The 26,812-nt window shown below is 37.8% G+C and overlaps 1 protein-coding gene across 1 annotated transcript in view; it reads left to right on the forward strand.

Moving 5' to 3' along the window:
- Window positions 1–26,812, forward strand: part of LOC122805918 (extracellular calcium-sensing receptor-like) — a 177,221-nt gene that overhangs the window by 9,030 nt on the left and 141,379 nt on the right. Inside the window, exon 3 of the mRNA XM_044076162.1 lies at window positions 19,752–20,594. Coding sequence (XP_043932097.1) covers window positions 19,752–20,594 — 843 coding nt within the window. The remainder of the gene's footprint in view (window positions 1–19,751; window positions 20,595–26,812) is intronic.

Below are 26,812 nucleotides of genomic sequence, written 5' to 3' on the forward strand. Positions count from 1 at the left end.
GAATCCATACAAATATAATTGCAAGAACCATAATAATACCTAACATTTCTGTTAGCTCCAACTACTGCCTTATGACACTCCAGTTTTTATCAGCTTCACTTCCTTCCCAATTCCACTCTGAAACCTACTAGTGGTTTCCTTTTGGCATACGTCACCAGTACAACATCAGGACATGTGTGTATGCTATATTCATGGCAGAATTTATGAGCTTGTACATTAATTAGCATAACTGTAAAGGACGTTACTACTGTGGCTCTTAACAATACTTGAGATATCTATTCCCAACACAGCAAGGGAAGGCATTCACTCATTGCTTTTTATTCTGAGTTTAACATTTCTAACTCCTACCAAGTCCAATGACCAAGACCACTAAGACAATTAACTTTATAATGCTATAATGTTAAATAGGACGATGCATGATCATTTAGCTAATATGATAATCTGCGTCAATCTGTAGTTTAAGTTCAAGTTAAACATTTTCTTTATTAATTCTTAGTATTCTCCAATGATCTGTTTTGTTCTCCTCTCAATAGCACTGATGCTTTTCAGGCAATACTAAATCAACTTTTTTTCACTAAATTAGTCAAATACAATTTCCAGGCACAGACACAAAAATTCAATAATTGAAATAACAACTCAGTTCAATACACACTTCATTGAGAGCATAGCAGCTGTCACACCAGCCTCCTCTTGTCAGCTCCTCAAGCTTTACACTACAACACATCAGCATTTCCTCCATTATACAGCTACTTCAGAAACATAAACCTGGCTCATGATCGGATGACAGCTTCCTAACAGAGTACTGTAAAAAGTCAGCAGATGCCACAGCCTATCCAGTCTCTATTCTCATAAATAGGTCAGTCCAAGAATAGTGCATTCTATCATTGTGGAAAAAGTACTTCATTATTCCACATCATAAATGTAGTCAATCCATTGAATTCTAACATTTCAGACCTATGCCTGCTCTAAAGAATCTTGAGAAAGTATAGTCAGAGACAACCGCTTCAATACCTCAAAATGGGGCAGCTCCTATCCCATATACAGCATGTTTTTCTCCAGTGCATAGCACAACTGAAGTTCTATCAAAATTCTTGAAAATTATCAAAAATGCCAGGTAAAAAAAGGCATACCAGTCTCTGCATATTACTAGATTTAAAAAAAAGCCTCTGATACAGTCTCACATAAACTCCTGCAATAAATGAAATTTTTGCCATAGGTTCATAGGTAGGTACTAGGCTATCAGCCCTGGGGCCTATACAAGCCCAACCAAAAAGGTACCCTGGCTTTTGCCACCCAAGAAAATTATTTTCCTGTGCCACTGTCGAGCAGAGCCACAGAGGTGTTCCCTGGGGTGAATTTCCTATTTCCCATCCAATCATCAAGATTTTTCTTGAAGAGTGCTAATGAGGAGCTTTGTTTGATATATATAGGTAGCTTATTCCAGAGTATGGGAAATCTCTGGGACAGGAATCTATCCCTCTGGCATGTTCTGTTTATTGTGGTGACAAGCTTTAGGTCTCTAGATTATGTAGCTCGGAGGGACTTGGATTTCTTTAAGTGGAGCATGTCCATCAGCTCTGGGATTGACATAGCTTTGTATATTAGGCAGAGATCACCTCTGATTAGGCGATATGTGATGGAGTAAAGCTGGAGTTATTTGATATGGTCTGTGTAGGGCATCTGTTTGAGGCCGGTAATCCTCTTTGTGAGGTATTTCTGCAGCCTTTCCAGTTGTTGTAGATGTCTTGTGAGGTACATACCAACAGGGGTGTTCTACTCTATAATGGGTCTAATGAGTGATGAGTAGAAGGGAACGATGACCTCTTTTATTCTGGATGAGAAACCTTTTGTGATGAGGTGTGCCACGTAGAAGGATTTCCTGACTACTGTAGCGATGTGATTATCAAAGGAGAGACTACTGTCCACCTGTGTCCCAAGGTCACTTATCACACTTTTGGTGTTAAGTATACTACCGCCTATGTTGTAGTTCATGGGTACAGAGTTTTTACCAAAGGGGATGACAATGTACTTTTTGGCATTGAGCTTGGGGCCATGGCTCTGACACCAAGCATCTGTCTCAGTGAGGCCCTTTTGTAGGATGTCCACATCATTAGGAGTTTCGATTATGGCTCCTAGTTTGCAGTCATCTGCAAACTTCATTAGCCAGAGACCTTCTATGTTAGCTTGTACTTCAGAGAAGTAGATACCAAACAGGAGAGGACCCAGGACTGAAACCTGTGGTACTCCACTTGACACTGGTCTGAAGTCAGATTTGGAGTCTGCTACTTTCACAGTGTGGGTTCTGTCAGTGAGCCAGTTGGCAACCCATCTTGTGACATAGGGATTTATACCTAGTTTAGTGAGTTTATCTATAATTCCAGAGTGGGTGATGGTGTCAAAAGCCTTGGCAAGATCTAGATAGGCTGTGTGAACCACCTTACACTTGTCTATGGCTTTGGTGACTGCTTCAAAGAATTCTATCAGGTTTAGGAGACATGATCTGCCTTTTACAACCCGAACTGGGTGGAGTCCAGAGTTTGGAGATTACCAATGTCTTTGTTTATAAGTTCCATGATGATACGTTCCATGGCCTAGCAGACCAGGATCATCAGGCTAATGGGGCAGTAGTTCCTGGGGTCCGTGGTGCCCCCCCTTGTAGAGTGGGATAACCATCGCTGTGCACCATTCAGCAGGCACAAAGCTTGAGGTGAGGCTATGATTGAACATGGTACTTAGGTGGGATGCCAGTTCATTCTGTAGTTCATGTAGAACGCAGCCTGGTATGTTGTCTGGTTCCATGGATACTGTGTTCTTGGCTTTGGAGAGTGTGGTTTTTACCTGTGCAGCTGTGATTACAGGAACTTTGCATTCTTCTGGTATAGAGATGGGTTCTTTAGGGGGTGAGAGGGGGATAAAGTTAGCACTTAACCTATCTGCCAGGATGTTGGCAATATCAGTTGGGTCTGTATATTTAGTGCCATTGTGGTGTAACTCAGGGTAGATCTGAGTGCTGCCATTGAGATTCTTGACATAGCTATAGAATGCTTTGTGGTTGCCTTTAGAATCAGTTGCGATTTTGTTATTGTAACTAGCTTTGGAGGATTTTATCAGGGATCGCAACTTCTTACTGAGGCTGACCAGGGAGCTCCTCCACTCATGAGATTTTACTCTCTTTTGCAACAGTTTCTTCCTTCTGTTGTACAGTTTGTTTATGGCAGGGGGACACCCGATTGGCTTCCTATTTTTGGAGGATAGCATCTTGGTTCTGTTAGGGATAGCATGATCCATGCACTCATGTAAGTGCTTATAAAGTGAAATTGTGCAGGATTCAGTAGTTGTGACTGTATTGTCCATCTGCGTAGGCATCATGAAGTTCACCACTTCTGTCTTAAAAAGCATGAAGTTGGCTTTGGAGAAAATTTTTTACCATGGTTTCCTTAATGGGGGGTGGGGGCAGGATGTGGATGTCTAGGGTAATTAGCTTATGGTCAGATCAGACTAATGAGGCATTAACTTCAGGTGTGGATTACCGGTCACTCATGTTGGTAATGACTAGATCTAGGATACTGTTGCCCCTGGTGGGGTTGTGGATAAGTTGATCCAGGGCATTGGAGTTTATAATTTCCAGAAAGCGTTGAGCAAAGGAGTTAGTATGTGAGTAGTTTTCCCAGTTAATGGTGGGGTAGTTGAAATCACCCATTATTGTTGAACCCTAATATTTTCCAGTACATCAAGAAAAGAGGAGTGGGAATCCTGGGGCATGGTGGGTGATCTGTAGCAAGCTACAATCTGGATTGCAGTTTTGCCCAGAGTTAGTTGCACTTGGATAACCTCGGCTGCATTATGCTGAGCAACTAGCCTGGAGGTGTGGATATCCTTAATGAATTTGGACACACCTCCGCCTTTGGTGTTCTGATCCAGGTTACATGGCCAAAAAGTGTGGTATGAGTTATAGCCTGGGTGTGCAGGGGTGCTCTCTGGAGCCTTGAACCAGGTCTCAGTCACTGCACAGATATCAATGTTCTCCATTTTAAAGAGTGCCTTGAGTGAGTGCATTTTGAAATTTAGACTTCTAGCATTGAGTAGCATCACCCTCAGTTTTTGCTTGCCTGTTCCTGTTATGGTTGTGAATTTATCATTTGAACCGTGCCTAAAAAAGGCACTATAGGGGCAGCAAGAACCTTAGCCAGTATCCGGAATCCTAGGGGTGACAGGTGCAGGCCATCTCTGGCAAAGCATCATGGTCTGTCAACCATGTCATCCCAGGCAGACAGATACTGGATACCTTTAGAATGGCACCAGAAGCTTAGCCAATTGTTGAAGTCAATCATTTTGTCCTTGTACTGCGGCATCATTCTGGGTGATGGCAGAATGCTACTCAGGGCTAGGGTCATACCTGCCTGGGCTACAAGATCGGAGAGCTCTTCCATGTCTCTTTTCATGTAGTCCAAGGAGGTATGTCTCAGGTCATTCACACCAACATGGGCAATGACAGAGTCATATTTGTACTTGTTGTGGAGTGACCTGAGTGCGTGGGTTATGTGGTGGATCCCAGCACCCGACAGGCAGCTGACAGTAACCTTCTCCTTGTTTAGCCTGCTGAGTGGGACATCAGTGTGCCAGACTATAGAGTCACCTATGACTAGTGTGTTGGGTACATTGTTTTGTCTTATTGGCTGTGGTTGAGTGGCACACTGAGTCTGGGGCTATCTGTCATTTGGGTTGTGTTGTGGGGTGGAGGTTGCTTGCATTTCTGCTTTGAAGGTCTCTGTTGCTTGAGCAAATTATTACTGAGAGCCTCCATTAATGTTTTTGTGTTTCTATGTGTGGATTTTGGTGGTGTAGATTTAGTGAGACTATGTGATGAGTGTGGTGTGGTGCAAGTGTTTATCTTCTCCTCTTGACTGTCAAGTTCAGTCTTGACTGGTGAGAGATTTACCTCCAGTTTGGCTAGATAAGTGCATCTCTCACAGGTTGTAGTGTTGGGTGGTAGGAGGAGAGGGTTGTCTGTGTACACGAGGCAATTTCTACATTGCCCCAAGATGCCCAGATTCATCAGATAGACAGGAGAGAATACTGGGAGCTGACCCTTGGACATGCCTGAATAAAAAAATATTTTCCTCTAGAAAAGTGAGTAAAGTGAGTACAAGAGATGATTTTCTTTAAGCAAGTGAGGAAAGTAAGTACCAAAACTATTTTCCTCTAGGTAATGAAGAAGGTCGAGTGCTGTAATAATTAGTAGGTTATTTAGTGCTTACAAGTTCTGAACAAGTGCTGATCACTAATAAGCAAATTCAAGTGTTAAAACAAAGAATCTGTATCTGGGCTAAACTAGCTGCAGGAAAGGGGGTAAACAAGTGCAAATGCGGGCTTTAAAATCAGAAAGTTGAGAGAGATGGAAAAACTTCCCAAACGGTCAATAACTACAATTTCTGGGCCAGAACCACTCCTCATGTGGTAGATAGGTTACCTAGTGCTTACCACTCCCATTGATAAACTAGAAGGCTTCCCTCCAACACAGAAAACTTGGGGGGGGGGCTCAGAAGCTTACATACAGTCCTGGATACAGCAAATCTGAATCTGAACTGCATTAGTTATAGGAAAGGTATATATATATATATATATATATATATATATATATATATATATATATATATATATCAGAAAAGTAGCTAAAACAGCAGTAAAAACAATTCAAATGCAGTGCAAGCTAGCACACGAGTATGTAGCAATGTAAGACCAAACAGTTTACAAAATGCAATTAAATTAAAAATGACTAAAAAAAAGTGCAGACTGAGTCTATTAGGTAGAATGAGGTAAAGAGATGGGACTGGGGGGGAGTGGCCCAAATGAAATCTACAGTTGGGGCGGGCAACTGCAAAAGCCTCAAAATTTAAACAACAACACAGGAATAGGGAGGGTGGGTATGGGAAAAACAACACCTTCAGCAGAGATCTGAAAAACTATACAGTGAAGCAAAAATAACAGTGCACAACTCTGAAGTCAGCCAGCAATGATATAGAATTAGTCAAACAGCAATTACCAGTACACAACTCTGAAGTGCCAGAAAAATATACTCAGCTCTGTATATCTCTAGGTAGTTTGAAGACCACTCTGTCAGGATGCAGGAAGGCTCCAGCAATGATATCATGTCACAACCTATCCTCAAAAGATGTGAGGATTACTTGTTTAGCAGATACCAATCCATACAATGGCACCATTCACTCTCTCCATAACTGGCCATTACCAGAGAAGATTCACAAATATCAATTCTTGTCCCATCTTATTCAACATCTTCATAAACAATTTTCAAATTTCTTACCATTGAGTCTCATTAATACAATGTAGAGATGACTACACCCTTATGTACTCTTCTGTTAATCTAATTTTTCTCTAACATACCACACAAGATGCTTTCAGTTCAACAGAAAAATGGTTCAGTAATACCTGACTTCTATTTATTACTAAAGAAACAAAACTACCCCTACTCTTCCACTAAGCACATATCCAAACACAACCAAACTCAAACTCATCTCCCTGAGCAAAACCTAAATAGAAATAGTCTCAGATACCACGTTATTAGCCATGACCATAAAGTCAAACCTAAAAAATGATCTTCAAATGCATAGCAATAAAAAAATGTGTAAAAGCTCACACTAGATGAAAACAATCCCTCACTGCTTCCATGAAAACACCTTTAGCTACATCCTACCAATTATCATTTCTTGTATATGGTATAACAATACTCACAAATCTATGCACTTCAATAATGAAGAAACTAGAACAATGCTGCAAAAAATAGGAATATTTGCAGCTAACAAAACCTATCAAACTGACCATTGTTCTGCACTCAAATCTGTAAAATACATTAATCTATTCCACCCCGTGGCATTTACCCAGCTACTCATAACTCATGACATAATATATATACCTTTATTATTGCCAGCATTCAGCACTAACCTCCATAACTATCAGCACAACAAACCTCCTTGATTTGCTAGAAATGGCCTGTACTCTAAAGTTGTATGAACTCACTTCCTACTGAACTTATGTCAATGTACAGCCTCCAGGTCTTTCAATCAGTACTGACAAAAATTCTTATTAACTCATGGTTTTGCTCATGTAAACCTCCCTGGTAAAATAAAAAACATTATATCTCATGCCACTACCTAGTCTCTGAACCAATACTTTTCACATTTAGCAGCACTTCCCCATGATATCAAGCATATAGCCGCTCCATATCTGAGGCTGACTGTATTTTGTCAAATTTTCAAAAACTTACACAGTTTCTCGCTTTCACACTCTGAAACTCCCCTCCATCCTCTCCTCATCACCCGTATTCCAATAACTCTTTCATCCTACCTCCAAGAAACACATATATTACATATATACACTCTTTGAATATATTGTAGTCATGTTTGTTTCCAGCAATATTTTCTTCATAAAAAACTAACATAACAACATAAATATATAAGTAAAACACCAATAGAACCAGTAGAAGACCGCAAGTCTTTTAGTGTAAAAACTCTTTTAATCACTATTCATCAGAATAACTTCATCAGTAAAACAAAAAGCAACCACGAACTCACTGCTTAAATACTAAAACCACTAAGCTGAAACCAATCAAGCCTATCTAACAATTTACAATTAAAGTGAACCACAACACTTATCAAGTAAAAAATAGCTTGTTAAATACATATAAAAATATATGTGTAAAGCACAATTATTATATAGTATTTATCTTTCTGTTTTTTTAAAAAAACATTTACTATTAACTGTGTCATTCAAACCAGGATGCATGTAAGAGGCAAGTCTAAGTTGCCACTCTGCCTCTTTTTGTTCAACTACACACTTAAAATCACCCCCCTTGTCTTTGTTAACTAACTCCAGCAGAGAAAATGTAAACTTCTTCCAATTTGTACACACTACAGAGTGCTTATATAATGCAGTATTGGTGTTTCTTGTCCTAACAACATATACATGCTCCAAAATACATTTACTCAAACATCTAGTGGACATTCCAATGTAAAACGTTGGACACCCACTGCACATAGCAACGTACACAATACATTCGGTGTTACAGTCTATTCTAGCTGGAACTGTAATATTATAATCTAGATGCTGCAAGAAAATATGTGGACCCAGTTGTATATACCTGCATGCCTTACAACCTGTACACTTAAACATTGCCATTATACTGATGTCCAAGTGACAAAGACCATGGGCCTTGGTTTCCAGCATGTCTTTAATATTTTGATTTTTCTTATATACAAAAGCTGGTTCATCACCCACTACTTTAATCATATCACCATTGCCCAAAATAACTTTCCAATTTTCTTAAATGATGTTATTATGCTGTAGGGAGTATTGATATTCATCAAAGATACCCACACCTCCAGGTTGGTGGCAAAGCACGGAGCATCAGAGACTATCCATGTGCAACTAACAGTGGGTAAAACTGCCTTCCAGTTTATAGCCTGCTACAGACCACCCTCCCAAACCCAGGAACCCCACTCGGCCTTTCTGAGAACACTGGAAAATATGAAGGTCTCTCCAAACACCATTATATTGGGCAACTTCAACTACCCAAACATAGACTGGGAGCATTACTCTAGCTCCAACACCCTAGCCCAAAGGTTCCTAGAATTTATAAACTCAAATGCTATGGAACAACTTGTTACCACTCCCACAAGAGGGGAAAACATACTGGACCTGATCATCACCAACATGGGGACTCTATGCTCCAGACAAGAAGTGTATCCCTCACTGGTAAGATCAGACAATAAACTAATCTCACTGGATATTCACATCCCGACCCCACCCCCTGCCCAGAAAACCACAGTTAAAAACTTCTCTAAAGCAAATTTCACACTCCTCAAAACCGAGGTGGAATCCTTCAAAGCCCCCTGCCCAGAAAACCACAGTGAAAAACTTCTCTAAAGCAAATTTCACACTCCTCAAAACCGAGGTGGAATCCTTCAAAGCCCCCGGGCCTGTGGAAAATACGGCCCAGACTGCAGAATCCTTTATAAATGCATTCTATGAACACCTTCAGGAATGCATGGATCATGCAATCCCAAATAAAACCAAGACCCAATCCTCCAAAGGCAGACGTCCTGTCTGGTGGACCCCAGCCATAAACAAACTAGACAATAGAAGGAGGAAGCTACTAAATGATAGAGCAAAATCCCAAAAAGGAAAGGCATCACTGATCAGTATTAGCAAAAACTACGGGCACTCATAAAATTGTCTAAGGCCAGCTTCGAGAGAAAAATTGCACAGGACACTAAGGATAATCACAAGGCTTTTTTAAGTTATGTTAGGAACCTGGGTGGTAATTCCCAGATATGCTCAGAATTAGTCAAAATGACAAAAATACACTGAACCCACAGACATTGCCAACATCCTAGCTGACAGGTTCAGCGCAAACTTCCCCCTCCCACCAAAAGGGCAGATATCTATCCCAGCAGAGTGCTGCCCCTGACATCTCAGATGCTCAGGTAAGAGCCGCCCTCTCCAAAGCAAAAACACAGCATCAATGGGACCAGACGGTGTCCCGGGCTGCGTCCTACATGAACTCCAAGAAGAGCTAAACTTAAACATAAAACTACTGTTCAATCTCAGCCTTACTACAGGATATGTGCCCAAAGAGTGGCATACAGCAACAGTGGTCCCTCTCCATAAAGGTGGTGCCTCAACAGATCCTGGAAACTATCGCCCATAAGCCTGACTAGCTTGGTCTGCAAAGCTGTGGAAAGGATCATCATGGACCTCATAAATAAAGATATTGGGGACCTACAGACACTGGATCCTACCCAGTTCAGCTTTGTTAAGGGCAGATCCTGCCTCTTAAACCTGGTTGATTTCTTTGAAACAGTCACCAAGGCCATTGACGAGGGGAAGGTGGTCCACACAGCCTACCTGGACCTCGCAAAAGCCTTCGATACAATACCCCACTCGGGCATTATAGATAAGCTCACCAGCTTAAATATAAACCCCTATGTCACTAGATGGATTGCAAACTGGCTCAAGGACAGAACCCACATGGTTAGAATTGCTGGAGCCATGTCAGACTCCAAACCAGTTACAAGTGGTGTCCCACAAGGCTCAGTCCTGGGACCTCTCTTGTTCTGTATATATTTCTTGGAGGTACAGGCCAACACGGAAGGACTGTGGCTGACCAAGTTCACAGATGACTGCAAACTGGGCACCATAATCGACTCTCCAGCCGACACAAGCATCCTCCAAAAGGGCCTCATAGAAACAGACAACTGGTGCCAGAGCCATGGCCTCAAGCTAAATGCCAAAAGTGTATAGTCATCCCTTTGGCAAAAACAAAGTGCCCACAAATTACCACATAGGTGGTAATCCATTAAGTACAGAAGAAGTAATTAGGGACCTGGGGACCCAAGTTGATAGCAATCTCTCATTTGACAACCACGTGGCCAAAGTGGTTAGAAAAACATTTATAAAGCCCACCTAATCATGAAGGGATTCACATCTAGATCAGGGAGGTCATCGTGCCTCTTTACTCATCCCTCATCAGGCCCATAATTGAGTACAATGCCCCTTTGGGATGTACCTTACCAGACACCTGCAGCAACTGGAAAGACCCCAAAAGTACCTCACCAAGAGGATCAAAGGGCTCAAACAGATGCCATATGCTGCCTGGTTAAAGAAACTCCAGCTCTACTCAGTGGCATACCGCCTGCTCAGAGGCGATCTGTGCCTGACGTATAAAGCCATGTCCAACCCGGAATTAATGGACATGCTGCACCTCAGAAAATCCAAATCCCATCGAGCTACGCTCAAGAGACTTGAACTTCAGCACTGAAATAAATAGGACATGCTGGAGGGACAGATTCATAACCCAGAGGTTCCCTTCACTCTGGAATAAAATCCCAGGCCAGGTTAGGCAGAGTCCTCATTGACTCTCTTCAAGAGGAATCTTGATGAGTGGATGGGAGATCGTAGGTTTACCCCAGGTATCACTTCTGTGTCACTGTTAGACAGAGGCACAGTATACTAACCTCGAAAAAGGGCATAGCAAAATAAATTTAAAATGGGTGGCGAAAGCCAAACACATTCTGGCTATTCTTATAAATGCCCTAGGGCAGATAGCCTAGTATGAACCTATGAACCTATGAACCTATTAATCTGATAGTTGTCCATACTCCTGTCCAAGCTAAACCTAGGTTTGCTTGTACCACAAGTGTTAGCAACCATCCCTTTTGAAAAACCTTTTTTCAAAATTGGGGGAAAGTCCATGTCCCTTCTAGACACTATTTCACTAGCTGCACTATCCAACATCTCACCCGGATATCCCCTTTCCAAAAATAAACACTTTATAAATTCTATTTCTTCCAAAAAAGAAGAATCTTCTACGGTCATCTGGGAAGCCCATATAAATTGACCACGGGGAATATTCCTTTTAATAAATGAAGGATGGCTGCTTTTAAAATGTATATAACTTTTATAAAACATATATTTTCTGTGGATAGTACTGACCACATTGTTAGTAAACACATCACACTTAAGGACTACATCCAAAAAGGGAACTGCCAAACCTGAGCTCCCAAGTGTAAATTTCAAAAAATGGGTACTACTACTAAGTGCCTCAATGAAACTTTCCATGTTGAAACTCTCCTTCCTAACAATGAAGAAGAGGTTGTCCACAAATCTTTTATAAAAGATGACTTTGTCATAACACTCAATATGTGGGAGAATTTCCAAGTCCCACCATTCAAGTACCAGGTTGGCATAAGTAGGCCCCACTGTTGCACCCACAGACGCACCTGAAAGTTGTCTATAAAGTTGTCATTAAACAAAAAAATAACTGTGTTCTAACAGTATATCTAATAAGGAAGTATATGTAATCATACTCTGATTACTCAAGTGTGTATATTTTCCCAAAAAACACCTGATGTAATCCACACCAACATCCTGTGGTATACAAGTAGACAATGAAACTGCATCCACTGTTAACATAACATAGTGCTCCAATGAATCCTCCAGATCAGAAATGAATATTCTTAATTGGTTCAAAAAGTCTCAGGAGTCAGCTATGTATGAAGGTAACTGTTTAACATACAGTTTCAAAATATGATCCAAATACAGTGATATGCAGTCAGTCCAACTCCCAGAAGCCGAAATTATAGGCCTAAAGGGGAGGGGTTTTGTGCACTTATGGAGATTAGGCATTCTGAAAAGCACCACAATTTGGGGGTTTTCGACATACAAAAAGTCGAATACTTCCCTTAATATTTGACCATCCATTAGCAAACCATATAAAATGGTATAAATGTGACCATAACACCTCAAGATCTCAAACTTGGACACCTTTTTATATTCTACTTGGTTTGCCAACATCGATTCTATAGCATTATTATAATCTCCCACATTCATGACCACAATACCAACCCCCTTATCGGCTTTCATAAACCTTAAATCATTTCTACTTGTCAACTCATTCAGTGCCCTTCTCTCATTGTTACTTAAATTGTAATAGGAATAATGATTTTTTCCACCAGTTTGCCTCCTTATATCCCTTTCACAGAGACTCTCAAACATTTTTAGGGTGTATACTAGTGTGGGGTTAAATGTGGAAGGTTTAGACAAAGTTGTAATTAAAGTGACATCATTTAAAATATGCTGTAAGTTGAGCTTCCTTGAAAAAAACTTAATTTCTAACAGTGTTTTTAGACAAATTTGCCCTTCTACTAGACTGAAAATTCAAACCTAGTTTCAAAACATTAACATGCTAGTTAGAAATATTAAATACTGAAATATGTACAGAATCAAAGTTCATAGTCCTTGATAACTCCGCGGCCCACTCCTGCCTCGGCTGTGAGTTTGGTAGCATCTGTTCCTTTTCCCCTTGTTCCTCGACTGTAAAAAAGACTTATTTGAAAAAACAGTCGCTTTATTTCCATTCCATTCATTATTCTGGCCAGTATTCACTTTGACTTGCTTACTACCACCGTTAGGTGCATGTACCACAATATCCGCCTTCCGCTTGGCAGTCACTGAATTAACGTCACCATGCTGTGCAGAACCAGGAACTACAGTAGAATTTAAATGGGGCATGCTTGAATGTCATTAGAAGCCCTGTTATCTCTGTTGGAAAAGTCATTACAATTTAAAGCTTGCCCTTGTGTTGAAGTAAAATTGTTTTTAGGTTTAGGTTTAGACCCTGTTGGAATAAACTCATTTCCAAGATCATATACAGCCAGATCTATTAGAACCTTCTTGGACTAATGCTGTATTACTTGTTTTTCCATTTTATCTACTCTGTCCAACAGTTGCTGGTATTCAGCTGTCAACTCTGAACAGCCTTCTATTAACTGTTGGATATCGTTGTCTAAATGAACCAAGTCATCTCTAAGAGCTTCTAGTAAGCTGATATTATTTTTAATGAGCAGTTTTATAAACTCTAAATCAGCGTTATTAAAGAAGCCAACAACTTGTTTAAAAAACAGACTGTCTATGGCGACTCCATTAGGCATTTTAAAGAAACGGAGACCCTTAGGGATAATAAACAGTTTAACACAGTGTTCAAAAGTACTTGTTTTCTATGTGCAAAGCACGATACCACTTCAAGCCCCTTTCCAACCTTTCCAAAGCAGCCAAACCATTATTCCTGCTAATAACTTGGTTTGTCTAAAATAAATCTTCACAAAAAGGATCCATACTCAAGCTCAACAGTTTATTGACATCAGCGTCAACATCTCGTGCAACATACACACACATGGGAAAGGCTGGCACAGATTACTAGATATGACCCGTTCTGCCCTGACTATAAGGTAGTTACATTGCTAACAGACACTCCAAAGCCAGCTAGTCTAAGGCTCTTGTAAGGGTACCCAATTAAACTGGGTGAAATTAATATTAATACAAATGGTTGTTTGACCAACAGCAAGGCTTTCAGGAGTGGTCAGAACTGTCACCAAGTACATAGAAGTACTCTCAGAGATTAAAATATTCCCTAAAGGTCCAGCCACAATGAAAAGCTTAAATATATTTAATAATAAATAAGAAAAGAACAAGAAAATACTAAATAAACATTTACAGTAAACACAGGAGTTTAAATCACAGGAAATTAATTAGCGCACCTTACTAGGAAAGCTAGCAAATATAGCAAAATTAAATTAAATTAATTATTTTATTTTATTTATTTATTTATTTGACATTTGTTAATCAGGTTGGTCCAACTGGGCCAGCAGCCCATTTTTGGTGGAGACCCAAGGAGAAAAGCTCCAAAGTTGTACAGACAAATGCAATAATATAAGCATACCAAGTATTTATAAGTACAGAGAAAGTGTACCACATTCCGTATTCTCATGTAAGTAATGCATTTATTGTATTGTATTATTTATTTATTTTATATACAATAAATGCATTACTTACATGAGAATACGGAATGTGGTACACATCTAGTACGGCCGTGCCTGCTAGAATACAGCTGGGCAGCTGTCTGTAAGGATCGCCACCAGTAGAAATATTTCTGTGTATAGGTTACAGCAGCAGTGGCTATGCTATTCAGCCATATTGCTCTACCGCAAATTGCTGCTGCAGCCATTTGGTATCGGTGATGTATCTCACATGGAAATGTCTTGCGAGCTACATGCCGGAACCCCTAATTTTGGTATAGTAGAGCTAGTTTTTGGTGTTTTTTTGATACTTTGCTGGATATGCAAGTTAAATTTTAGTTCATTGTTGATAATGGTACCTAAGAGCTTAGTGTGGGGTTCTGCTTTAATGGTGGTCTTGTAAAGACATCTGATGATAAAGGTTGATTTATGGTGAGAGAGAGGTTGAGGAAGAAATAGCAAAAGTTTAGTGTTTTTGTGGTTTACAATTAGCTGATTTTCAGAGATCCACTTTTCTGTGGAAAAGAAAGAGTCTTGGATGTGGGCATGGTCATCAGAGATATTGTTGGAGATGGATATGAGTGTAGAATCATTGACATATTGAATAAGGGAGGATTGTTTACAAGAGGTTTGGAATTCATTGGTGAAGATATTGAACAGAAGGAGGTGTAGGATGGAACCCTGGGGGACACCAGATTTGATGGTAGGAAGGAAGAGCAGGAAGTGAGCCACCTGACTGTTTCCTATAGGAGAGGTAACTAGTGAACCAACCAAGGGAGGGACCAGAGAGATTGGGATCAGAAAGCTTAGATAGAAGTAAATAGTGAGAAACAGTATCAAAAGCATTGGATAGGTCAAGGAAAACACATGATACAAGATACCAGTGAGGTGGCAGTACTGTGGTTTGGGCTAAAACCATGTAGATTGGGAGTTAGTAGGTTTTCCTGGAGAAGAAATTTGAGCAGCTGAGTATGAATGCATTTGCAAGTATCTTTGAGAGAGGAAAAAGTAAGGCTATGAGTCTGTAATTAGAAATGTCTGGGACTTTGGCTTCTTGAATGGATCTACTGATTAGCAGAGATACAGACTAGCCTATGGATTCAGCAGCTAGTTTGAGGAAGATGAGAGGAAGATTATCTGCAGAGGGACAGCAGGGTTTAAGCTTGAGCAGAAGAGATTTGATGTAAGCATTGGAGTGTGGTTTAAGGGAGAAATGTTTTTTGTTGTGTGGGTTAGAAGAGGTGGGAGAGCAGTTAGAGTTGTGGTTGGTGTGAGTAATTTTTTGGGTAGTATTGATGAAGCAATTGTTGAGAAGGGTGCCAGTTTCTAGTGGGGGATTATTTGCGAAAGGGGTGGGAGGGGAAGGATTTCCAGGATGAAAAATCTTGTTTTGGTGGATTAAATTTTCTGTCAAATTGGGCTGAGTTGGAGAAAGATTTTTTTATCCTTGTTGATTTTTTTTTTTTTTTTTTTAGAAAAGTTTCTATGTTCTCTGTAGTTTTGGAGCAGGGATGGTGTTTTGGTTTTAACCCAAGCTTTCTGAACACTATCTCTTTTGTGCATAAGAGTTTCTTTAGAGAGCATAATTGACTTTAATTCTAACTCTTCTGGTAGGAGCAATAGGGGCAAGGGAGTTAAGAATATCAGGGAATATCTGATTAATCATTTGCATGGCTTCATTGAGAGGGAACTGCTAGAAGACAGTCCAATTGATGCTAGATAGTGTAGAGTTAAATATGTTATCATTAAAGTTTGACAGTTTATGGCAGTCTCTATGACTGTGTAATTTGGGTGATTGGGGAGAGATGAGGGTGGAAAGGTGGTTACTTAAGGTGTCAGGTAAGGTGCAGGGGTTGTGGTACAGGCTTGGGGTATTTGTGAGGAAGCAAACTAGGATAAGATTGGTAGACAAGATTTTGTGCATGCGTGTGAGGAATGTGACAAATTGTTGGAATCTGTGTAAGTTAATACTGAGTTGTGGGGAGTCAGTCAAGTTTAGACCAGTTAATATTGATGTCGCCAAGGATGATAGTTTCATAGGATATATTGTGAGACAACCAGGACAGAATATGTTCAAGGATGGGAATATTATTCTCTGGAGGGATATTTATGGAGGCTATGGCAAGTTTTTTGTGTGAGTTTAGGTGGCAGTTCAGAATAAGTAGTTCAGTAGGGTGAAATTGGGAACAGAAATGGTTAGAGGTGAGAGGATGAATTTGTTACAGTAGCGGATGGCAACGCCACCTCCTTTTTTGGGATTTTGTTGGTACGGCAGATATTATAACCGGGTGGTAATATTTCACTGTTAGCAATATGGGGTTTTAGCCTGGTTGCATAAAGGGATAGAATGTGAGGGGAGGTATGGGCTATCCAGGTAGGGACTTCAGTGGTTTGTTACGAGGCTTTGGATGTTTAGAGAGTAGATAATTCGGTTTTGGAACAAGAGGTAAGAGGGCTGGGAGGATAAGGAAGATGTGGTTGAAGAAAGGAGGGGGAGCTGGAGGAAGATGTATTTAGTATAGTGTTGGGAGATGGGGTAAGGAGGCCAGGGTTGGGGTGGATGTCTCCAGAAAGAAGTAAAGTACTAGTGTATATGTTAAGTGGAGCAAGCAGAGTATAAGAATGTAGAGCTTTGGTTTTGGTTTGCTGGAGAGAGAAGTGTACTGAAGTATTTTATATTTATGAAGCCAAATGGAGAAATTATAGATAGATGGGGAGATTATAAAAGAGTGGATTGTATCATTCTTAGTATGGGTGGTTGTGGTGGTAGGACATATATGTGGGTGACAGATGTGAGTGTGATATGAGGTTGAGACTGTGAGAAGGATAAGAAGTAGGATGGTTATGTAGAAGTGGTATATTGTGAGGTTTGAGTTGTTATTGGAAGGAAGTGGATGTTGATTAATTGTGTAATTAAGGAAGGGGTGTGTTTGGACAATATAAATGTAAGGAAAGTGGGAGTGGGTGGGAATGGGGGTAGGATAGGGCAGCAAAGTGAGCTCAAGCATAGTGTGGGCGAACGGAGTGGAGCTACTCCAGGAATACTGGGGATCACAACAGAAACAATCTAAGAAGCAGATAAGTATAGCAACCAGGAGCTGTGAGAGGCAGGAGATAGAAAAAGACTATAGAGTCATCCAGAGTATTTCTTAAGGAAGAGGTAGTAAAGCAAGCATGCAGTAGCAAGTATAGGGAACAGAAATATGGTGGAGAGAGGGTTAAGCTGAAAGAAGAATTTGTGCAGAAATGGACAGGGAAAGAGTAGCAGAAAAGAGCTAATTGGTAATATGTGGGTGTAGTGTGCGGGAGAAGCTGGGTGGGGATAGCAGAGAATCTACAGTAAAGGAGTGGTATGCAAGCAACAGCAAGCTGTGGAAGAGCAGTAATAAGATGATTTAAGTAGCAATATTGTGAAATTATTAGGACATACTTCAGGCACAGATTACAGGCACTGTTGTAAGGACTGTAGTTCAGCCAAGAACAAGAATTCAGAGTACAAAGGAAAGAAGGTCTGTGGCCTTGATAGTGTGGCACTCTAATCTAAAAAAGACAGAGAAGATATTAGAATACAGGGAGACTACCAGCAATGTAGGGACATTACAGAAACTGAGATGTACTGGGTAAGAGAAGCAGCTGGATGAGTTCTCACTAATATTTAGAATACAAGCACAATGCTGCAATAGAAATATAAGAATAGTGCCAATATTAAAGAACTATATAAGATTACTTGACATTTCCGCATACTGACAATTCAGAAAAACAAAAGACACTACCACAATTTTATTGAAAACAAATAAATAAACCTGGATCAATAATAACTAAAAGAGATGAAATGTATGGGAATCTGATGTAAAACAAATAAAATATGTTGTACTGACGGTTATAGGAACTTGGTTTGTGATATCACAAAGCTCATTCCTTAAACCCACATAATTTCAGTTATTGTTGCAAAGATACATGATACGCAGACACACACACACACACACACACATATATATATATATATATATATATATATATATATATATATATATATATATATATATATATATATATATATATATATATATATATATATATATATATATATATATATATATATATATATATATATATATATATATATAATATATATATATATATATATATATATATATATATATATATATAAACCAAATATCCAGAAGAATAATGAAGGCATCTTTCTGAGTTGATATGTTTTAGATGGGCTCAAATACAAACTTATACCCTTAGCTATATTATTTTCATCTTAATTCACATAGATTTATAGGGTGCACTCAATTCAGCTCACTGGTTGTATTTTTAACTAACAGTGGGGTATGGGTTGTTTTATCTACATTTTGATCAATAACAGACTCTACCTGTAGCTAAACAGTTTATTTCTCACCTGACGAATGGCAGCTATAACTTGACATTTGTAGCTGAAGGATGAAGTAAACATACAAAGATCTAAGCAATAATATATTTTGTTCTTCTGAATATAAACAAAGAAATATGCTAGAAATTAAGTTCAGCCATTTACTTTGTTCAATTAATTCATATATAATAGATAAATGAGGAACACCGACTTTTTATTTGTATAGCTGTAAAGAAGCCTTGAGAGGTAAAAAGATCAGACAAATAAATGTTTGATGCCTGCCATCAGTTATGCTCTGAGTCAGAAATTTGGGAACACTCATAAGAAAATAAAACTATGAGATAATTCTTTAAGTGGAAACTGTACATTTGCAAAATGTGATGTCTCAGAACAATTAAGGGCAAAATTACTCTTAAATGAATAAATCAAACATTATATATGATGAGTACTGAGGCTGTGTTGACACAATGCTAATCCACAGTGACCCAGTGTATAAACCTGTCCTAGGTGGAGAAAGGGTACTAAGGGCATAATTGCAGAGTTCAGTTTCCCTGCTGGAACCAGGAGACACTTTTGCATGATGGGTGGAGCATCCTGCTGATGTCAATCCCCTGCAAAAGGGAGGAGGGGTTCAATGCTGATGCTGATTACATGGACTTGCCCTTCCTGTGTTACTGGTCATCCACAGTGGCAGGAGAAATATAAAAGATTCCCCAGTAGCACAGTATGACACTATCCACATATACCCCCATCTGCTCACTGCTCCTAAACATAGTTGTAGTAAAGCTTTGTAAATTAGGGTGGCTTAATAGACCTAGTGATTGAAGAGAACCACCAGACGCAGCAGATGGTCAGCTCTGGGTGGAGGCAATTATAGTCAAAAAGAAAAGAATGTAGCCTTTGGCATTAACTTTATAGTGTTTTACCTAACAATAGCCATAGTTTATGAAACATCATTTAACATATTGTTTTGCTATAATTTCTTTTGCATTATTAATTAACAGATCAGTCATGCCGCTGGGCTTCCACTTCTTAGTGATAAGATTCAGTTTCCATCATTCCTTCGTACTGCTGGAAGCCTGTATCCCCAACAATTTGGTCTTGCAGAGTTTGTGAAATATTTTGGATGGACGTGGGTCGGAATTTTATATGAAGATAATGACTTCAATGCACCAGCAGCTGAACAGATGAAAGAACTATTAGCAGAGATGAATATCTGTGCAGCATTTTATGAGGTCATTCCAACAAACATTGAAAGGCAGAATATTCTTTCCCTGGTGAAGGTAGTTGAGACATCATCTGCAGCTGTGATCATAATTTTTTCCTATGCTCCAGCTGTAGCATTAATAATGGAAGAAATGTATACACAGAATATAACTAACAAACTTTGGATAGCAAGTGCAAGTTGGGCAGATGATTCTATATTTTCAAAGAAAGAACTCTGGAAGATATTAAATGGTACAATAGGGTTTGCTGAACCAAGTAGAAATATTCCAGGGCTTAAAGACTTTCTTTACAGTATCAGTCCTTTTCGATATCCACAGGATATTTATATGAAGGATTTTTGGGAAACTGTATTCTTCTGCAAGTGGGTAGATAATGAAACCATGGCAGATGCTCGTAGTGAAGAAAAATCTGATAAAATGGAGTTTTGTACTGGAAAAGAAAATGTGGAATCACTTGAACAGAGTATATATCCAGTTGACTATTTCAAGTATCAGTACAATATGTTAAATACAGTGTTTGCAACAGCACATGCATTGTATGACCTGCAGTCATGCAGTCTTGGAGAAGGACCATTCAGTAACAGGACATGTGCAGACAAGAAACAGTTTCAGCCATGGCAGGTAAGGTGTAATCATTATGGAAATAATGATAATAAATGTTAATACAGAGAGGATCAAGTTGTTGGGATTTCGCATTTGAACTTGTCAGTTGTTTGCTGATGTTGAATCTCCTATATTGTTTTAGCATTTGCTGTAAACATTAAATAGATGTTTTAATGAGCAAAGTAAGTTGTTACCATATCTGTTAAATGCTTGGCAAAAGCATGTATGGATTTTTCCTTGTTATGACCTTGCCATTCATGTGGCAAAAAGCTTGTGCAGAGTTGATAGTTGAATAGTGACTCCTACAGCCCTGATAGGTATGCATCAAGGGATATTATTGGAACCCATTGAAGCTACAGTCTTGGCCTTAAGAAGTACATCTAAGACCTACTGTCTTCTGATAGCTGGAGAGGATATATTAGGTGGTATTTCCTGGGGAGTGGCTGGAGGTGAAGCAGGGGAGCTGGAATTGAATTTGTTAGTCACACAATTTGCTACTTCACCTAGTTCAGTGAATGGGGCTCCGTTTACCAACAGTTCAACACACTGTAGTGTACTGCCTTTGAGATTTCAGACATAGCTAAAGAAGACCTCATGGAAGTCTGTCACCTGTGAAGCTATCTTTACCTCAAAATTTACTTTGTTAGACTAAATTAGTCTTAGTTATCTATTAAAATTAATGAGACATTTTATTTGTTTATTATTTTTTTTATCTTTTTAGTGTTACACTTCCTGATTTTAGCTATGATTTTTTGTTTGTTTTGCGCGACCTGTTTAACTTTAGATTCCACCAGAGTTGCTTGATTTTTAAGTTAGTTTTGGGCTTATTCTGGTAGGCACAGCAGCCTCCATGCAGTCACTGACATAATTATACAGAGCTTCTGTGAAAAATGCATAACTTTTTTGTCTTGTTTAGGTCTGGAGAGGCTTGGAATTTTTGACAGGCTATCACTTAATAAAATGTAGATTGCCTTGAAGGAGTTTCTAACTGTTACAGGGTTTGCTGAGATAACAGAACTGACTCTTATTTTTATGCGGTGGGGACTAGGATTTTATAAGGTGAGCAGGATATGATGTTATGAGATTCTGATGAAGTTTCCTGTTTGAAAATGAAAATGCTAAATCTTTTGGAATAAAACCACATCAAAGAAGTTAAACGAATATTACGCACCAGGTGTCAGTCAGCACTTTATTGCAAAACCAAGTGGACAAGGCTATTAGCCAACCACATGAACATGTATGCATGTATGACATGTTCATGTGGTTGGCTAATAGCCTTGTTCACTTGGTTTTGCAATAAAAGTGCTTTGACTGACTTCCTGGTGGCGAAAGGTTTCGTTTCGTGACTGCTTTTGATGTGGTTCTAGTCTGTTTGCAGATCCTAACCTTCATTTTTGGTCTTTTGGAATAAACCTGATTGTTCTTATGTGTGAGTATTTTTTTTCTGCAAGGATTGCAGCTGGTGTCTATGGCTGCCTTTATTAGGACCGAGTAAGCCTAGCTGAATACATTTGGATTACTGAAAATAAAAAATAAATAAAAAATTAATGGCCTATGTTTTCAAGCAATACAGATTATCAGATTTTTATGAAAATAATTAAGAAGGGAATTGAAAGCAAAATGAAAAGTATTATGGAAGAAAACATATATAGTTTGAAAGTAAAAGGATGCCAGTAATTATTACTCATAGTAAGGGAAATTGATCATGACAGGAGATTTAAATACAGCTTTTGATAAGGCACAACATGAGCTTTTGTGGACACTTACGGAAGAGTATAACATTGGCAAGAAAATTAAGAAATCATGTTGTTCTGCATATAATAAAAATAAAGTAAGAATTTTAGTGAATAGATGGTTAAGCATAGATAGATATATATAGAATTGTATAAGTCAGGAATGTCCTATAATTAGTATATTCTTTATATTTGGTATGATTGTATTAGTCAGGGATATACATTTGTACATGCAAGCTGCTACTTATATTGCTAATGAAGGAATTTAAAATTCCAGTCAGGTTTACATGCAGATGATATTGCATTGATTACAAATCAAAATCTAGATGAAAGAAGGTATATGTTATATACATCAATGTTTACATATAATAGGCATGATTTAAAATAAAGAAAAAAGTAAAGGACTGGGTCATACTGTAAAGATACAAGAAGTATATTTTGTGATAAAAGAAATCTCTGTGTAAAGTATAAGATTTGGGAGTAAAATGTAAGTGTGTAACAATGGAATAGGATACTAGATGAAGTCAAGCAACTTTCTTGTTTTCTGAAAACATACAAGCTATCATTTAATTAAAAGATTAATGATTTTTTTGATTAATTCAGTCATATTGGAAATGATTGCATAATTAGCCAGTGTCTATATGTTGCCAATAATCTATGAAAAAAAAAAATAATACATGTATTTTTTTTCTTTTATATTGGGTTTAAAATTAAATCCAGTGAAGCCATGAGTCTTTATGCATGGAAAAGAAAGATAGAGGTTTAGGATAAACCCCATTGTTTATGCTACTTTTTAAAATTAGTATATATTTTTCTTTTGGATAAATGATAAAAATGAAAAGCTAGAAGTAAATTAGTTACAGTACAAATATAAGTGGTACTGGGATATGCTAAAACATTTGAAAGAGGAACAAGTATGTTTAAATGAAGTAATGAGATATTAACAAGAACAATTCTTTTTTGAAAAATAAAAATTGTGAAATAGAAAATGAGAGGAAAGTGTGATATAAAATACCATGATGCAATATTATTATGTTAATCCTTGGCCTGAGCTAGTGAAAGAAAAAGTTAAAGCTATAAAAATACAAAAAAAGCATTGTATAATAAGCAAGCATAATGTCAAGATTTTTTATGGAGATTAGTGATTAATAATTTACCTGTAAAAAGAAATATGCCGTACAAAAATCAGTGAAAGATTTTGTATAGATTGTGGTAAAGAAAAAATTAAAGAACTTGCTTTCTTACAATGTACAAGGTTGCAAAATTGTTGGAAAATTGTGTAAAGAAATTTTCTTTGAAAATGTAAATGAGGTAAATAAATACAGATATGATTTTGCATGGATAATACGGCGATAAAAATAGGAATATGATAGTAAAATAGGTAAATGTTATTTTATGTTGTGTGAACCATTTGGAATAAAAGGGTAACTTAATGATAAACAGAGACTAGTAGTAATTTTAAGAAAAATGAGATGGTGGTTGTGGAGGAAGAATTAGGGGGGGTCAAATAAGGTAATGAATAATTAAATTTAACCACAGAATAAAACATACAGCTACAGCAACCATGCAGCAGTTCGTTGGTATTCCAAAGCGATATAATCCAAGATATTCAAGCTTCAAAAAATAAAAGCAAAGTCCTTCAAATATACAACAAACAGTTAAAGTTTATTGTGCACTCAGTCGGTGGTAAGCGCTTTCACAAAACTGCTTCATCAGACCATGGTGGACTGAGTATCAAAGTAAATTTAAAAACAATGTTACCAATCAAAAAGCATAAAAAAAACGTTATTTCCTTTACAACATAACATTTATGGTTAAAGTAAGGAGCATGACTGTTCAAATACCATATAATATCCAAATTGAGAAACCGACATTTCTAATAAATATTAAGACAGATAATCCTAAAAACAAAGAGTCTCCATGGAAGCATTAACCAGCGCTTCAAGTATAAAATCCAGACATATTTATAACGCTGCGTTTCCACAAACAAGTGAACCTTATACAAGGACCCATAATAAACATATATCATCATGCTATCAATTCATTCATAAAAAACAAAAAACACCAGTATAAATAAAAACATAGTATATACCAAAATCCCATAAGTAACAGTATTAGACAAACTATAATAATTCTATATATAAATTCTCACAAACCTTAGTATGTGGAAATTTTGCAGACCTGCTTCAATAAACACCTGAAAACCCTTACAACTTCAAAAATATATAAAAACATTAGCAACATTCCCTTCCCTTAAAAATCCATTCAACAAGTTAATTTAACTTAAACAATAATATACATATATATACATAACCATATACCCATACATGGCTAGATAAATTAATATAACACATAAAAGCCTTAATGCACGATAATAAATTATTAAATCATTAATTATTATTATTTAAGTTAAATGAACTTGTTGAATGGGCTTACCACCGACTGAGTGCACAATAAACTTCTTTAACTGTTTTTTATATATTTGAAGGACTTTGATTTTATTTTTCGAAACTTGAATATCTTGGATTATATCGCTTTGGAATACCAATGAACTGCTGCATAGTTGTTGTAGCTGTATGTTTTATTCTGTGGTTTACATTTGACGTTTTTTACAGCACAGCATTTGCCTACAGGAGTGTGGCTGCCTATAATTAAATTTAACATACTAATGAAAAGAAAAAATATAGTATTGTATAACAGCAACAGAAAGGAATGGAATTTTTTACACCATGTACATTTGTAAATATGTATGTTTGTAAATTGTATTGTAGCCATGACGAAAAACAACGAACCAAAAAACGGATAAACAACCAAAGAAAATCCAAGGTATCAGATGGAAGCAGCCCACAAAGTAAAACCAAACAGCAAACAACGGAAACTCTGAACGCAGGTTTATTTTAAAGTAAAAAGTGTTTTCGCTGCTGACAAAGCAAAGCAACTTCTTCAGAATAAGACACAAATAGAGCGCCAAACCTTTTCTTATGTATCCAAAAGGAAATGTGTCGAAAGACATCACTTCCTGGAAAGGCGCTAAGAAGGAACAACAGTCAAACAGTCAAATACATATAAAATTAAATAATAATCCAAAATGTAAAATATAATATAATTGATAAAACTCCTAGACACATGGAAACTATATATAAAAGTCAGTGTTAATCAAGTATTTATTTGTAAGGAATGTATATATATCACACTAAGGGATGTTAATAATTAAATAAATATATTAACCTAGCACTGATAAGATCTAAAATTAAATTCATCTAAGATAACTTTTCAATCTGAGAACTGCTGAAATATTGCAGTTCTCATTTAAGCCAGGGGCATTGAAGGCATCAAGTTTTATTTGCCATTCAAGCTCGCGTAATTCCAACATGAGAGAAAGTGGGCCACCTCTAATACTGGTAGGGACCAACATCTCTCCCTCTAATTTGAATATAACTAAAGAACAGAGAAGGGCCTTAACAGACCTTAATTTATTACCAGTCTGAGTTGTGAAGCCAGATAAAGGGGGAGGGCTTGTTATCTTAGATAACACCATGTATATAGATAAAATGTTAGCTGTATTAGATTCACCAGCTTATAGCCCTTCCTCTCTTAATGAAATGAATGTTACTTTCAAAAGAATCAGAGGCTATTTAAGAGATATGTTCCTAGCTGGAAAGATTGATCTTGATTTATATAACTTTTTGGATATTTCATTCCCAAAAGTCCCTGTCATGTTTGGAATTCCCAAGATCCATAAGGACCTTGGGAATCCACCAGTGAGAGCTCTGGTAGATGGAAGATTGTCTATGACCCACCCTTGTGCTAGTCTTATAGATCATATTTTGACTAAATATATTAAAAATATTCCAGCTGTGTGCAAGGATTCTTGGGCTTTTCTTAGTAATATCAACAACATCACATTTGACATTTCTAACAACTTCCTAATTATAGATGCAGTCGATCTTTATACTTCCATTCCCCATCAGGAAGCTATTGAGTGGATAGAGTTAATGTTACGTGAACTAGAAGTTATTGAAAATAAAATTGAGATTGTTACAGAACTACTTGACATAGTCCTTAGTTCCAACTTTTTCATTTTTGATAATAAATATTATCTCCAAAAACAAGGAGTAGCCATGGGCTCTCCATGCGGTGCAAGCGTCGCTAACTTATTCATGGCTTATTGGGAAAACAAGTTTATTCTTCCAAATCCTGTATTTAAGAACCAGCTTCGCTTGTACACTCATTATCTTGATGATATTTTTATCTTATTCCATGGCGATTCCTTGGAAGCAGAAACTCTAGTACATTATATGAACCAGACAACAAGTTTTCTCAAGTTCACGTACCATTTCTCCACTGAAGAAATTGACTACTTGGACCTGAAATTGACTAAGGATACAATAGGTGGAAAGTATTTATCTTTGGTTTTCCGAAAATCTACCTATTGTAATTCTTTACTTCACTATACTAGCTCTCACCCCTTTAAACAGAAGCGAGCAATAGTGAAGGGACAAC

The sequence above is a fragment of the Protopterus annectens genome, chromosome 7.part0, assembly GCF_019279795.1.
Source record: "Protopterus annectens isolate FY-2018-M chromosome 7.part0, PAN1.0, whole genome shotgun sequence".
Taxonomy (NCBI): Eukaryota; Metazoa; Chordata; order Ceratodontiformes; family Protopteridae; genus Protopterus; species Protopterus annectens.